Raw genomic sequence first — 16,024 nt, 5'->3', positions numbered from 1 at the left:
AAAGGTAAGAATGACCCAATGAGAGTGCATTACAAAAGTGTCAACAAAGGCTATATAAAGTACAGCATTATTTTTACTGTACAACTGTATTTTAATTTGAGGCATGGTCTTAAGGCAAACTTTCAGAAAGCAATATATTAACTAGTATATCAGGCAGTTAGCAGAAAATATTGTTTATTTTCTGTAACTCATCAAAACCTGCTCATGTCAATTTCCCTAATGAAATAATAGGTTTACTGATGCTATTTCAAAAAAGATTTGCTATTCTTGCCTGTGGTGAACATTGCAAATCCCAACAGGTATACCGATTCGTGAATGTTATTCTTCAATTAGCTAAATAAATAAATAAAATTATTGCAAGGACTCAGTCTGCAAAATAAACACTACTGATACTGAAATCAGTGAGCATTTATTTATCAAAAGTGAAGTTTACACACTGCAGGCTGACAACATAATAGCAGTAATTTGATTACAGTGTATTATTTTATTCATTTTATGCTTTTGGTAGTGATTTTATTTTTTTCTAAATTAAATATTTTCATGTTAATCTATGGTTCCAAACATGAAAATAGTTTCAGCTTAGATCTCAACCTACTGTTTAAAATCCTCTGCTTGCAAAACCATCATCTATAATTATGTCAAGAAAGTTGATTACTTCTGTTTTAGAAGAGTCCAGCTGTAGTCTGCTAACCGTAACTATGCACTCTCCCGAAACAACATTTTAAAACAGTATTATCTATGGTCAGAGAATCTTAAAACATGTCATATAATACACTTGTGTGAAGGTAGCACCGTATATGGAGCATCCTAAATTTAAACTAGTTTCTGACTACAAAATTTTTGTTTTTAATTTTCAAAACCTCACCCTGGTGTATCCTTCATTTGTGGTTGAACGTGAAACAGTAATCTTGCATATACCAACAAGCAGAAAGCTTTCTGTTGGGAAAGCTTGCAGTCTGACTTTAAAACGTTTTCCTTGCATCGTTTTGAACAAACGGTGTGATTTACTGTAAGTTTTTTTTTTCTTTACCGATTAGTGGAGACGTGCGCTACAAAATAAAAGTTACACGTTCTCATTACGTGATGTTTGCGTGCCTCGGACATCAGAGCCAACATTTACATTTCTGTGCAGTTATCTCCTTTGCATGTGCGCTAAACACTTTTTCACCCTTACACCAGGGTCTGCTATTTTATAAAGGTAGCAGACTGGTTACAAGGTAGGATGGCAGGTGAAAAGTAGCAACTCCCTTTGTGCTGCCAGCTTAACATCCTCCTCCTCCGTTTACTAATGTACCTCCCACTTTAGCCACTGTGACGTTGAGATGAGGGTTGTGTTGCTTGAAATATGGAGCCAGAGGTCGAAAAGACTTTCCTTAAAAGAATCAGCAGCTTCTTCAGTTGTCGGTTTAACTTTCCTCACTTCGCATGCCCTGTAAGCCGAGCTGAAGAGGTACACTCCTCGCCTGAGCAGAACAACGTACCTTCCTACCCCTCACTCACAGTACAAGGACAACTTTTTGCTGAAAGACTAGAAAAAAAGCTTGCAGTACAGTTCACTGAAAAGCAAGGCGAGAGAGAAAGAAAAAAGTCTGGGTGCAGCTGCAGTCTTAACTGCTCCAAGTCTTGTCTGTAGCTTCTGTCCAGTGCGCCAGGCGACGTATCTTAAAACTTGTGAGAAAGTTGGGTGCTGTCTATCCCAGGGGAGTGCCGTGCACAGCTGCCGTCATGGACCACCACCACCACCACATGAAGCACCAGAGGTGAGTTATGCGACACAGTGTCACAGGGTGGGGAGGGTTAGCCCAGGAAAGGACCGAAAGTGGCGGCGGCGACAGCACAGGGAAACTCCTTTACAACAGGTGACAGTAGGTGCCCCTGTGAGGTATAAGTTGCAATACATCCCTGAACTTAAACTAAGACCCCCCCCCCCCCAAACACACACACACACCAAGTGCTGACCAGTTAAGCTGGTCCTTTTTCACGTCTCATTGGTGAGAAGGCTCCTTTCCCGTGTAACCCCATGCTTCTACTGGCCAAATGGCGTATCTGTAGGACTGCTGCGTGCCAGCACTGCTCATTAATAGACTAGCTATTTTGAGACTCTTGGTCGTTAGCAGCAATGAAATCCATATTGCCTTTGGCAGTGTTCCGCCCCTACCAGTATATCCAGTGTAGCTGGACTAGCTCCTTAACTAGTGGGCATGTGTGTACAACATAGCACCCTATGCTGGTTCCACATGCGAACCACAACTTATGTAGTAGCACTGGTGGTGGAAATAATCTTAAGAAACCTCGCCTTATATTAGGGCAGCTGTTAGGATAATTATGATCGAGTAATAGCCTATTGAGAAAACTAACATTTCAATTTAAAAACTCAGATGTGCACTTTACTGTTCATTCAAGTTGTTTCCTTTGCCGAAGTTCTGTAGTTACTTTGCAGTACCTTAACTGGTAGATAGAGTTTAGATTCCAAATACATGTTATTTACAACAATGTCTCCGTGACAGCCGGATAGGTAGCGGTGTGATGTATCACAGATTGCAGATTTCCTGGGACAAGGGCTTGTTTGGTGCAACCAGAAAATCAAAGGCTGAAGGGACTGGGAGTGTCAGTGTGGACGGCACTGGGAAGGTTGCATAATATGTGTGTAGTTAGTTTTCATTCATAAACCAAGGGTTTGGACATCTCCAGCACGAAACATTGTACCTCATATTCTGAGAGCTACACAGTTTAGGTTAAGGACAGTTGCAATTCCTGGCTTATTATTATATGGAAAGGTTTTGCGCAGCGGTGTGTAGACGCAGTTGTTTGTATGGCACATACAAATTATCGATCATACCACGTTTTGAATGCATAGCTCTCAACCTTCCATCTCCAAAAGGAGGAACACTACCTCTCATAATGCGGAACAAATGGGCAAAATGTGGAACCGTTACTAACCGATTACTAAGAATTTCAGCGAGGAAGCTCATAGAATGGTTAAAAAGTGATAATTTTACTTAAGGCCCAAAATAAGTACAGATTTTAAAAAGTGCTGTTAACAAGCTTAGAACGTTGTTAGAATAACATGATTTGTGTTAACGTGCATTTTTGGAAAGATATGAAGTCTGAAATTCAAATTTATGTTATTATTTGGTGACTTCAGTCATCAACAATTTGTCAGAAAATCACAAATTTTATGAAGAACAGAGCAACAATTTGAGGTAAAACTCTGGAAAGTTGAAAGGTATGCCAGGGATAAAAGCTCCAACATATTACAAACATTTTTAAACATTCAGTATACACATGAACATATATGAAATAACATTAAGAATAATTCATATATTTTTCATGTATTTATTTTTATTTTTATTTATTTTTTCTTTTACATTTGTTGACCGGGATAGTCCGACTGGATACATGTCCATTTTCAGCGGAAGCCCGGGGATAAAAGCTCCAAAGTTAGCTACACAAGCAAACTTAACATAGTACAAATTAAACAGAATTTACAATCTCACAAATTTATAATATGGGTTAAAACACAAATGAGTTCCATTTAAAAAATAGTATTGGTACACAAGTAAGACTAATTATTTAGTCAGGCTTGGAGCAAGGACATAACCACTGATACTTGAATACTGCTTGAGAGATATATTTGATAATTAGATTGCATTCATCTGAAGATGCAGACAACTATTACTGGAATTACAACAGCAGTAAACAGCAGGGCTAGTTGCTTCATTCACACATAACCCCAATCCCTGTAGCCCACTCAACCCACAGTAGCTGAATGATCTTGTGAGGTTAAAAGACAAAAAAAAGGATAAAAGACAACACTGTTATTAATATATGTATTTTTTCACATGAACAATAGCCACAGTTCAGAGCTTGTGGTTGATCTTACTTCACTCAAATGCACATTACTCTTTCAAAGCAAGTCAGAAGTACATTTCATTCACACATACTAGGCATAACCCCCAACCTGATTGCCTTCCCACAATATCTACTTTGAGCCTACAAAGTTTAAAATAATGAAAGTAGATGACAATGATTACATTACTGTATTTTTCTCTCATCGTATAGTCAAGAGCTTGTAGGTGATCTTACTTCACTCCTACACACTTTAGTCATGCAAGGCTAGAGTTTCAACAACAAAACATTCACACACCATCCTAATGTATCTTGAGTGACCCTGCAGAAAGTTTAGATTAAAAAAAAACATTTCAACCACAAGTAGCTTCCAAAACACACTGCATGCCTAGTATCTGTTTGACCCCTGCCAGGATATTTTATTAGAAAAAAGACATTCACAGTCAAGCAGCCTCCAAAGCACACCACCTCCTTAGTATTTGGTTAACCCTGCCAGGATATTATATAAAAAAATCAACAGCCGCTAAAATGCATTGCCTCCTAGTCTCTAGTATCTAGTTAACCCTGCCCGAATATTATATTAAAAAAAGAAAGTCATCAGCAGTCCCCAAAACACACTGATCACCTACTAGTATCTGGTTGACCATGCCAGAATATTGTTAGACATCGAAAACAGCCCCCAAAACTCACAGCTCACTGCAGATTTGGCCTTCTACTATCTGGTTGACTCTATCAGCTTACAGGCCTAGGATGTCAAAAACATAAATTTATATATGAGACTGCTTCACTGCACCAAGACTTAACAAGTATCTGGTTGACCCTGCCAAGAAATAATTAAATACAGAAATTATCTGGTCGACCCTGCCAGGGAAAAAAAAATTAAATGCAGAAAGTACCCGGCTGACCCTGTCAAAAAAAACAAACAAACAAACAAAAAAACTGACTTCACAGTCCCGTCAGCTTCCTATTTCTTGAAGTTAAAAGTGCATTGACTTCTGGGCATCCTCATTGATGCCTGCAGTCTTCCCAATCTGGACTGTTTTTAAAACAGTCTGGAGCCAAAAGAGCTGTTTTTTTCTTTATTTTTTAAGCAGAACTCCAGCATGCATGCACTGCTCTGAGTTCTGCACAGAGAATCGCATTTGATTTTACACACTAGCTTGCAGTTCAAACTGCTACTAGTGTGTAAAGTATAATAATTAAACTTTTTTCTTTTTTTTTTTTTTTAACTTGCCTACTGGCCCATTTTGGCAATGGCCCTTCTGACATTCACCAGAACTGCCAGATGCCCAGTCCGCCCCTAGTGTGTATATTTATAGATATACCTATATATTCATAACACTACATATAGGTATGTGTATTTTTGATGCACATATATCTATATGTCTCTGTAGATAGATATGTATTACACACACATGCACATATATTTATATATAATGTATAAAATGATAAGTACATTTGTATGTGTGTGTGTGTGCACATCTCTGTATACCCATATTTGAAGTCTGAAATACATATAATCACTTGTTGTTTAATCAAACAAGTACTGTCACAAAATGTTTGTAGAACAGATGGTTATCTTCTTGCTATGGCTGAAAAACTTTTATATCCTGTGTCTTTATTTGTCTCACTTGTAACATCTTTGTATATATGTGTATTTCTTTTGAATTTTAAGTAGTAAAAAGACTTAAATACCACTTTCTTAAATGTCCTGAACGTGCATGCGCCCCCTAGAAACATCAGAATCAAATCAAAGACAGCACCTTGGCTAACTAAAGAAACTAGGTGACTACTGATTAATAGAGACAGAGCCTGGAAACTATGGTGCTCTACCAGGTCCCATGGATCTAGACAATCCTACTTAGAGCTCCAGAACAAACAAAAAAATCAGTTAAACAAGACAGAATTAATTACTACCAAGATTTACAAGCTAAGCATCATAACAACCCACAAATATTCTGGACAGCCATCAGTAATATCTTCCACCCAGGAAACTCCACCACACCAACCCCATTAACTAACAACATCACCCAAAACATAGCCACCCAGTTCAACAATTTTTTTACAGAAACCATAATAACCCTTTCCAACCTCTAAAACTTCCCCACTATACCACCTACTAGAGTTAATAGCCCCCCAACTGAACCACCTATTACACTCAATAACAACCCCCCTTTAGATTCAAGCCAGTCCCCAATACCCACATAAAAAGACTACTAAAACATTAAAACCCAGAGCCATAGCCACAGACCAACTTCAGCAGAATTTCTACAAATTGCTGCCAAAGCATTAGCATTCCCCATGTCCATCCTTGTCAGTAGATCCTTGTTTGAACAGAAAGTCCCACAGATCTGGAAAATTTCCAACATACTATCCCTACACAAAGGAGGCACCTCTACAAAACTAACCAATTATCGCCCTATAGCCATTCTACTTCCCCTATCCAAAATCCTTGAAAGATGCGTACATAAACAAGTTATGGAACACCTACACACATACAGACTTCTAAAAAACACCTAACATGGCTTTCAGACCTTCCACAGCATCATCACCACATTAATGGCCTTCACCAAAGCTGTTAATCTTCACAGAAATAATGGAAAATTTGTATCTGCCAGCTTTCTTAACCTTTCTAAGGCCTTTGACATGGTGTCACATAGCAAACATATTCAACTTCTGTCTGAATTTAACATCAGTCAGCACTCCATCTTTTGGTTCTAAAGCTATTTATCAGGTCGCCAACAGGTAGTCCAGTGGCAGAAAGATCTCTCCCCTCTCCTTCCAGTTATAATAGGAGGCCCCAAGGCTCCATTCTAGGACTACTGATTTTTTCACTTTTCACCAACAAACTACACACTTCTTCTCCACATGCTCAGTTATTCAATATGCAGATGACTCTACCTTAATCTGCTCTGCCTCATACCTTCATGAGCTGCAGCAGTCAATCACACAAGAATCATTTCTATCAGTCGAAGCTTAGCTTACTAACTCCAATCTAATTCTAAACCCAAACAAAACCAAACTTCTTCTATTCAACCCAACAAAATTTAGCTAAGCTAGCCCCCACCCCTTCAATATTATGTCCAAAAACAATACAATCATCTCTCCTGTATCTCACACCAAACTCCTTGGAGTTGAGATCGACTGTAATATGAAATTTGACATTCATATCTCTCAGACCATAAAAAAGTCCATAAAAAACTTGGTCTTCTCTACAGAAATAAACAATTCCTTACTAAACACACAAAATCCACCATTGCACACACTCGTCTAAGATCTGCCCTACTCTGTGCCTCTCCTGTACTCACAAATTTGAATAAGACTGAAACTAAGAAACTCAATACTTGCTATAACAAAATAGCCAAGTTTGCCACTGACTCTCCCTTCAGATCACACCATTGCTCAGCCCTTAAACAATGTAACTGGCTAGAGCTACCACATCTGCTCCTGTATAGCCAAATGATCTTTGCCCATAAAGTCCTTCGCCAACCTGAAAAAAACTCTGCCCCGCAAAACCTAATTCTCCCATATACTAATAACAGACCGCTCTGCTCTAGTAACGGGCAACTCCTACAGGTAACAAAAGCCAATAAAGCAGCTGGTGATTCCCTCTTCTCCAACTTCATATACAAAAAAATGGAACTCACTCCCTCATAGAATATTATCCCACTCTTCCTTACCACAATTTAAATATATGTTGAAAACGTACCTGGCTGATTCTTGGGTATGCTCCTGTAGCAGCCCTGGTTAACCTACCCCACAGTTATAAAGCTAACAACAAACCACTGCATCTACTAACCTACCTAACTACTAACCCCACCCTTCTCATACTTGCTCTCACCTCATCCTGCAACACTAAATATTGTGCAACACTCAATGCAGTATACTTGAAGGACACCTCTAACCTCTGACCTGTACTTACTATACCCTAACTGCTTCTTTCCTTACACCCCACAACCGTTTTCTCACTCTCACACCTTCCCCAAATATGTGGTGTATATTTTCCTTGCCAAATGATACTAATCTCAAACTGTAATTGCTTGTTTTCATTGATGTAACATTATTTTCTGTGTTAATTGAATTTCAATTTGTGTCTACTCTTATTGTACTTGTACCTTAGTTGTGGAGCTTTTCTCCCTGGGCCTTCACTGAAAAAGGACTTGTATCTAGTGGACTTTCACGGTCAACAAATATAAAATAAAAAAATAAATAAATAAATGAACCAGTGCCCTGTTAGATGAATGTTTGGAGTTATTATACATATTGTAAACAATGATATCTGAACGGTGACAAACCTTCTGCCTTTGGACTTCAGAAATTTATTTGCACATCATGCCTTACAATGTGCACATTTCTGCAATGTTGAGTAACTGAGACAGGATAAAGACAAGTTAAAGAGAATGTAGTGCATAGCTTAATCAGAAAGATGGCAAACAGCAGCACAGCTCTTGTCAGGCTGGTAATAGGCAGTAAAATATATGTACATGTAAGAAGAGGAAAAAGGGAGATGCAGAGTAAGACATAGGTTCATAGGTTCATAGGTTTATACTAGGCTATCTGCCCTAGGGCATTTACAAGCCTAGCTAGAGTGTGTTTGGCTTTCACCACCCATTTTAAAATGAATTTTGCTATGCCCTTTTTCGAGGTTAGTATACTGTGCATCTGTCTAACAGTGACACATAAGTGATACCTGGAGTAAATCTACGATCTCCCATCCACTCATCAAGATTCCTCTTGAAGAGAGTCAGTGAGGGACTCTGCCTAACCTGGACTGGGATTTTATTCCAGAGTGAAGGGAGCCTCTGGGTTATGAATCTGTCCCTCCAGCATGTCCTATTTATTTCAGTGCTGACATCTAAATTCTTAATCGGAGTGGGAAGGTAACATACAGTAGAGTGACTGACACTCACTAGCAGATTTACTTAATTGTAGAAAACCTGAATGCTGATATGGAGTAAAACATTTTAGTGAGGAACATGAAAGCTTTACTTAAGAGGAAAGGTGATAAATTTATGGGATAATCTGCCAATTATTTATTGCAGCTAATGCATAAAGCAGATGTAGCAGAGTGGACAGAAGATATCTGTCTGTATTACTAGTAACTTAAGTTTAGTGAAAGGTCCTCCACAGCTGAAAAATGTCATACTGTATAACTAAGTAACACAAAAATATTGATAACTGTACTTGGTGAAGGGGGTAAGTAGTGGGAACTACCAAGTCAGAGGCCAGTTGAAACTGACAGATTGCTTAGGCTTGTTACCAGTGTTTGTATGTGTATGTGTATGTGTATACATGTACATTAAGGGGATCACATTTCCACGACACCTGCAAACCAGAAGCTGATTCCAGTGGTGTATACTTGCATATGCTATGACACTTCAAGGAAATCTTGCAACCTTGCCTGTAGTCTCAGCTTCCATTTGAAATGTTACAAATTTCTAGGGAACAGTATTTATTAGTAAAGTAGAAAGTAAAAATACACACACACACACACACACACACACACACACACACACACGCACACACACACATTGAATGGGTAGTATAGATCAGAATATTGTGTGTACAGTATGCTCAGAGTTTGTTATGACTTATACAGTGACTGCTTATGAATATTTTCATCAGTGAAATTGGAGTTTCCATTATTGTTCTACATAGGGGTTCCTTCAATTTCCTACTAGTTAAGAGAATAAAGCTTGGAGTGTCTCCATGATCTTGAAAACTGTTGTAGGGGAATGACATGGTTTGTGTCTGTTACTTCAGTCACAGCTTTAGTGTGTGTGTGTGTGTGTGTGTGTGTGTGTGTGTGTGTGTGTGTGTGTGTGTGTGTGTGTGTGTGTGTGTGTGTGTGGGTGTGTGTGGGTGTGTGGGTGTGTGGGTGTGTGTGGGTGTGTGTGTGGGTGTGGGTGTGTGGGTGTGGTGCAGCACCAAAGCTGTTGCTTTGAAGTAGCTATTTTTTCTACTTCCAGTCCTTGTCTTGATTAGAAAGAACAAGTACAAGCTCACTTTGTACTGGACAACACATTCAGATATGCTCAAGAGCTTAAAACATTTTGAGTGTGGCAGCTTTCCCAAACATGATTCCACTCTGCCACTGAATTAGTTTCTGGTATAGTACATGGTAATTAACAGCTAAGGCCAATATATAGAGACAGACAGGGAAAAAAAACACAAATGTGATGAAAAAAGGTTTTCTGTTTATTTCCTTTTACTAGAAAGCCATCTTTGTGATAATAATGCATTGGCACTGACTCTCCATGACCATCACTGGTGAAGTGACACCCTGACCCCATGTGCAAAAATGGGAAAAAGGGTTGTGGACGTGTAATATTTCCTTTCATAATGACTGATGGCCAGGCAGTGGTTCTTGTTTAGATCTCTGATGTCAAGATCATTGAAGTCAAGATATTAACAATGTGGTAAAGAACAGGAAGAAAAAACATCTGTCAACAACCAGTGCCACTCCATTGCTAAACCTGTTTACATCATGCAAGTTGTATTGTTATAGGAGTGACAAACTCTTGTCTAAGATATTAACATAACAGATGACTGCTTTTGAAAGCTAACATTAGCTCAGCCAGTTAAGTGCAGTTACATTTGGCCCTTTTTCTTCCCTAAGGGATATTTGATGTTTTTTTCCTCTGCTTAGCGAACCTTATCGACAAATGCTACATGTTCATTGCCTGCTTCCATTTCACAGGTCATTTCTGTACAAATGTGGCTGAGTAGGTGGTTGCATGAGATATGCAGGTGGTCATTTCAGACTACCTACACTATATTTCATTTGAGCTTCAGGAAGTTTTAGGTCATGTAATTCAACATGTTCATAGCACTTAAGCTTCTCAGGAATATATTTTGCTTATGAACGCTGTTGTACTTAATGTATTTATTTTTATCTGGGTAGGTTTTGCTACCCTGTATATTTTGGGTTTGGAGACTGTGTTTTATTTGGGCATTGTATTACCAGTGCTTGTGAACCTTCAGTTTTTTGTAAAGTCTTTCTAGGCATTATACTTGAGTACAGTATGTTACATAAAAACTGCATGCTAAAAACAAATGAAAGTTTGTGCCTTGCAAATACTTCTATCTACGCAGACAGGAATAGTACTACTTGTGAACCATAAAACTATTCAGTAGTACTACAGGAATAAAAGTGATTGTGCAGAAAACTTGACTGATAGTGCTTTGTGGTTATGAATGTGTATTTTAGTAGGCTTATCTCAAGTGGCATTTTGATTGGTTCATATGTTGGAAAGATTAAAGATGTCTGCAGTAGTAGCAAACAAAACTCACATCAGTAGCAGACATATCCTTCACTGTCCTTCACTTCAAACTGCTTACTTACAGATGTTTGATAAAAATATGTTATCTGTCTTTCTGTTAATAACAAACCGTCAGTTCTATACTAGTGAATAAGTTGTGTTTACCTTCATCTGGCTGCTTGGTCCCTAACCTGGAAATCAGTGGGCAGTTTTACTACTTTTTAGATTTCCTTTTGTGAATTATACAAAACTGAACCTGAATTAATAATGATTTGCATTTATATACATTTCAGAAATACAAATAGTTCTGAAAAGATTTGCTTTTAGTGTGGATATATGAGCCATCTCCTAATCTTTGATGTGATTGTCTTATCCCTGTGAAGAATGATAGAATAATTTTATTTATTTAGTAAGTTTTATTATCCAGATTAGTTTAACTGAAAACCCTGCTTTACAGAAAAAAAAACAGAAATAGCTCCACAATAAAAAAAATCATATTTCAGTTACAGCAGACATTCAAACTAAACAATGTGTCTTTAGTAAGTGGAGGGAAGACAGAGTACATGAAACACTGCCTAGGCAGTACCTAGAAGTGAGGCATGAACCCTGGTCCGAAGAGGAAATACTGCTATGTATAATTTATCCATGCCTTGTCTCTTACTGTGCGGATACATTGTTTATGTTTGGATATTTGTGAGTAAATGAAAAAAAAAACAAGCATGGACTGGAAATGCCGAGTAATAATATTTATTAACAGTAAAAACAACAGTAAAGCTTTTGCGTGTAGCAACCCTTCTTCAGTGCATAAAAAAAATCACAGTACACACACTTGACTTATAAAGCACTTTGACTAATCATATGGCACAGCCCGATAACTATTTAAGGATAAAAAAGTGTTACATTAGGTGCAGATTTTAAAACCATCGCAATTCTCAAAAAAAAAAAAACTTACAGCATCAAAGACAGTAAGTCACATATATAAATACAGGTTGTCTAATGTAAACAAGCTTGTTTCTTTTCTAAAACAGGCTTAATGCTAATGCTAGAATTTAATCCCAGTTCTAAGTCAGCATGTAAGCGTAAAATCCAATTATATTCACAAATTTCTAATCTATTGTTAAGATCCCCACCTTTTCATGTTTTATATACAATCTGTATAACTCTAAAATTGAATTCATGTTCAGTGCCTTTATCAATAATATGTTTAGTCAAGGTATTAGCAATGATTTTCCTACTTATCTCTGAGTAATGTCCTAATACCTGATCCTTAAGCTTACATAATCTCTTTCCCACATAAAATGAGGTGCACCTAATGCAGGTAGATAGATATACAATATTGATTGTACTTCAAGTTGCAAAACAGTGGAAATTAAATTTCTTCTTTGTTGTAGGATGAACAAAACAGCTGTCATTCAGTATATACTTACAAGCTACACAGTTATAGCAGGGAAAAGTCCCTATTCTTACAGACTGACAACTATTTATTGTGGTCGATGTATCTTTATAACATAATCATTTCTTTAGGTTTGGGTAATTCCTGAAGGCAAAGGATGGCTTTTCTCCTATAATTTTTTTTTTTCTCCTATAATTTTTTTGACCTCTGGCATGGATTCAAGGATACTCCAATTCTTTATAATTATATCCTTTGCTTGTTTAACACATCTAGTGTAATTAGTAGTGTAACGTAAGATCTCTTTTGTAGACATCCTACAGAAAGGTCTCACTGAGACCAATGATTGGTGTCGAAACCATGGCCTTAAGCTTAATGCCAGAAAATGCGTCGCCATCTCCTTTGGGAAAAACACGGTTCCCATGAATTACCACATCAATGGTAGTCCACTGAACACAGAAGGTATTATAAGAGATCTGGGAACACAGGTTGACAGCAACCTCTCTTTTGACTACCACATTGCCACTGTGGTCAGAAAGTCCTTCTGTGTGGCACATCTCATTACCAAGGGTTTTGCATTCAGGAAGAAAGAGGTCATCATCCCTCTCTACTCTTCCCTCATTAGGCCAGTCATCGAGTATAGTGCCCCATTTGGCATGTACCTCACTAGACACATGCAACAGCTGGAAAGGCCACAAAAGTACCTCATGCAGAGGATCCTAGGCCTTAAACACATGTCCTACATGGACAGACTCAAAAAACTCCAACTATTCTCTGTCTCATATCGTCTACTAAGAGGCGATCTCTGCTTGAATTACAAAGCCATGTCTGACCCAGCTCTGTTAGAAATGCTACATCTAAAGAAATCCCAATCCATCCACACCACATGCTCCAGAGACCTCAACCTCATTACCACAATCAACAGAGCATGCTGGAGGGACAGGTTTATAACCCAGAGATTGTCCATGCTCTGGAACAGACTTCCCATACTTGTCAAGCAGAGCACCTCACTGGCCCTTTTCTAGAGAAATCTTGATGAGGGATGGGAAATAGAAAGTTCACCCCAGGGATCACTCCAGTGGCTCTACTTGATAGAGGCACCAGAAACTAATGGCGGCATGATGCCAGGGCACTTCTATGGGCTAGGCTTGTAAAGGCTCCAGGGCCATTAGCCTAGTACACACCTATGAACCTATGAACTAACTCTTAACTATCCCCTTAAAAGTATGGGGTGCATGCATACTAGACCCATGAGTATATCTATTCATTTGAACCTCTTTTTTACAAATGCTGCTATTAATATCATTATTAATCTTAGTCAATTTCACATCTAAGAAACATAATTCTTTATCAGATGAGTTAAGCTTAAATTTAAGAAACTCAGTCGTACTACCCAGATATTCAACAAAATTAATGAATTCAGATTGCTGACCTTCTCAAATTAAGAAGATGCCATCCATGAAATGTTTATAGAATGACACCTTAGATCTAAATATATTTGAGGGGTTATAAACAAATTTTTTCTCCCATTGATGTAATGTGATATTTGCATACATGTCTGCAATGGGTGTACCAATTGCTACACCAGAGTTTTGAAGATATACTTGCTAATCAAGTATAAATAAATTATTGTTTTACAAATGACACAAACTTGAACTGTTTAAAAACAAAAAAGAGAGGCAGAATCGGCAAGTCCGATTCTGCCTCTGTTTTTTGTTTTTAAATAAATAAATTATTATTCAGCACAATTTCTAAGAGTTCTCAAATAGTTTCAATTTCTCTGTCGCTCATATCAGTATTCTCACATAAGAAACTATGAACAGCGTTAATTCCAACATCATTAGGGATGACAGTAAACAGAGAATTAATGTCAAGCGAGACAAAATCAGAATCAACACCTATCCTTTGGGCCTGCCACTCAAATAATTTAGCTAAAAAATCACTTGTGTCCTGTATGTAACTACTGATCTTATTTAGATGCCGACTTAATACATTTTGTAGATGTATGGATATTGGTTCGGTTACCTATCCTCTATCAGATACTATAGGCCTCCTGGGAAGATGGGTTAGGTCCTTATGTATTTTGCGTAGACCATATAATATGAGGACTACAGAACAAGGAACATTAAAAAAATTGAGGTCAATAGAAATATCATCTGTTAATTGCAATTCATATATGGAAATATTGACCTTAGTAACAAAGTCAGCAACATTACACATATTAATCTTCTTCAAGGTTAAAACATCACTTAAAAACTCATTCATGTATATCATATAGTCAGTCTTGTTAAGAATAACAACAGCTCCCTCTTTGTTGACTTGTTTTATAATAATGTCACAATTATTTTGTAGTTTTAATAAAGCATGATGTTCCTCAGATGTTAAGTTGTCTATCCTTTTGCATCTGATCACAAAGCAGGTGAAGTTCCCATTCACAAATATTAGAAAAGGCAGTTATTACAGGACAACTAACAAGAATAAAAGTACTTGACTTGTTACGTATTCCTAGCTTTGAAACCGAAGATTCCTTAAAAATTAATTTCAAGTTAAGATTCCTCACAAATAATTTAAGATCTGTGAGGGCATCTATTATTGCATCATTATTTGCCTGTATAAATTCTAGACCACTGTTCAATAATTTAATGTCAGAAGGAGTTAAAGTTAGATCAGATAAATTTACAACTGCAAGCCCCTCTATCGAGCCTTCTGCCAAGAGTGGATGCGTGCCTAAGGGCCTTTGTAATTGCATGCTCCTCTGCCTTCTCCTCTTCTTTGAGGTCAACTTCTCGAGCTGTCCGTGTTTCCTATTTCCACTCGCTCCAGTAAGTTGGGATTCAAAGGGGTGGTTAGCTGGCGAAAATCCTCTACTCTGTGAGTAAATCCTGGTTAAAAATCTCCCCATGCTCAGGCATGGATAAAAGCATTAGCTTTAAAATGTGAACATCCCCAGCTAGAATTATAAATGGAGAATGATATTCCCTACTTCGTCTGCATTTCAGAGCATAGATGCCCATATAATCTGTGGCCTGATTAGCTGTGATACTGTAGTTGCTTCTTAATCCATTCCTTTAAAGATACCACAACAAAATACTAGACTGGGATACATTAAGAATGCTTTCTGTAATATGCAGTGGATGGAGCCCATTGAACATTTCATAAAGTTTGTCAGTCTGTGGTTGTTAGTATCTTGCTAAGCTTCTGTTGTAGCATTAAGCTTTAAGTAATGAGGTTTGGAAATACAGACTTAATCTATTCCATGTAGCCCTCAACCCAAAGCAGAGGTGCGTTTAAATATTGCAGTTACATGTGTACAGTGTCTAAAGTTCTTCTCTCGCTGTGCATGGTTGGAGCCCTTTTGGGAAGCTTGTTAACTGAATCGAGGCTGTGTTTCCTGTTTAGTGTATAAAAGATATACATGACCAGGAATGCTTCTTAACGTCCTGACTCATGCATATGGGGAAAATACAGCAATTTTCATATACAACTAGTAGCTAACATAAGAGCACACATATTATATAGATCA

The 16,024-nt window shown here is 37.8% G+C and overlaps 1 protein-coding gene across 1 annotated transcript in view; it reads left to right on the top strand.

The window, feature by feature from the left end:
• The first annotated feature begins 569 nt into the window (after positions 1-569).
• SLC4A4 (solute carrier family 4 member 4) overlaps positions 570-16,024 on the top strand; it is a 1,959,050-nt gene continuing 1,943,595 nt past the window's right edge. The window contains exon 1 of the mRNA XM_044061142.1: positions 570-1,760. Within this exon, the coding sequence (XP_043917077.1) occupies positions 1,726-1,760 (35 nt within the window). The 5' untranslated portion in view covers positions 570-1,725. The remainder of the gene's footprint in view (positions 1,761-16,024) is intronic.

Source organism: Protopterus annectens, chromosome 2.part0 (assembly GCF_019279795.1).
Source record: "Protopterus annectens isolate FY-2018-M chromosome 2.part0, PAN1.0, whole genome shotgun sequence".
Lineage (NCBI taxonomy): Eukaryota > Metazoa > Chordata > Ceratodontiformes > Protopteridae > Protopterus > Protopterus annectens.
Note: the sequence above shows the minus strand (reverse complement) of the source record. Positions and strands in the feature narration are given on the sequence as shown.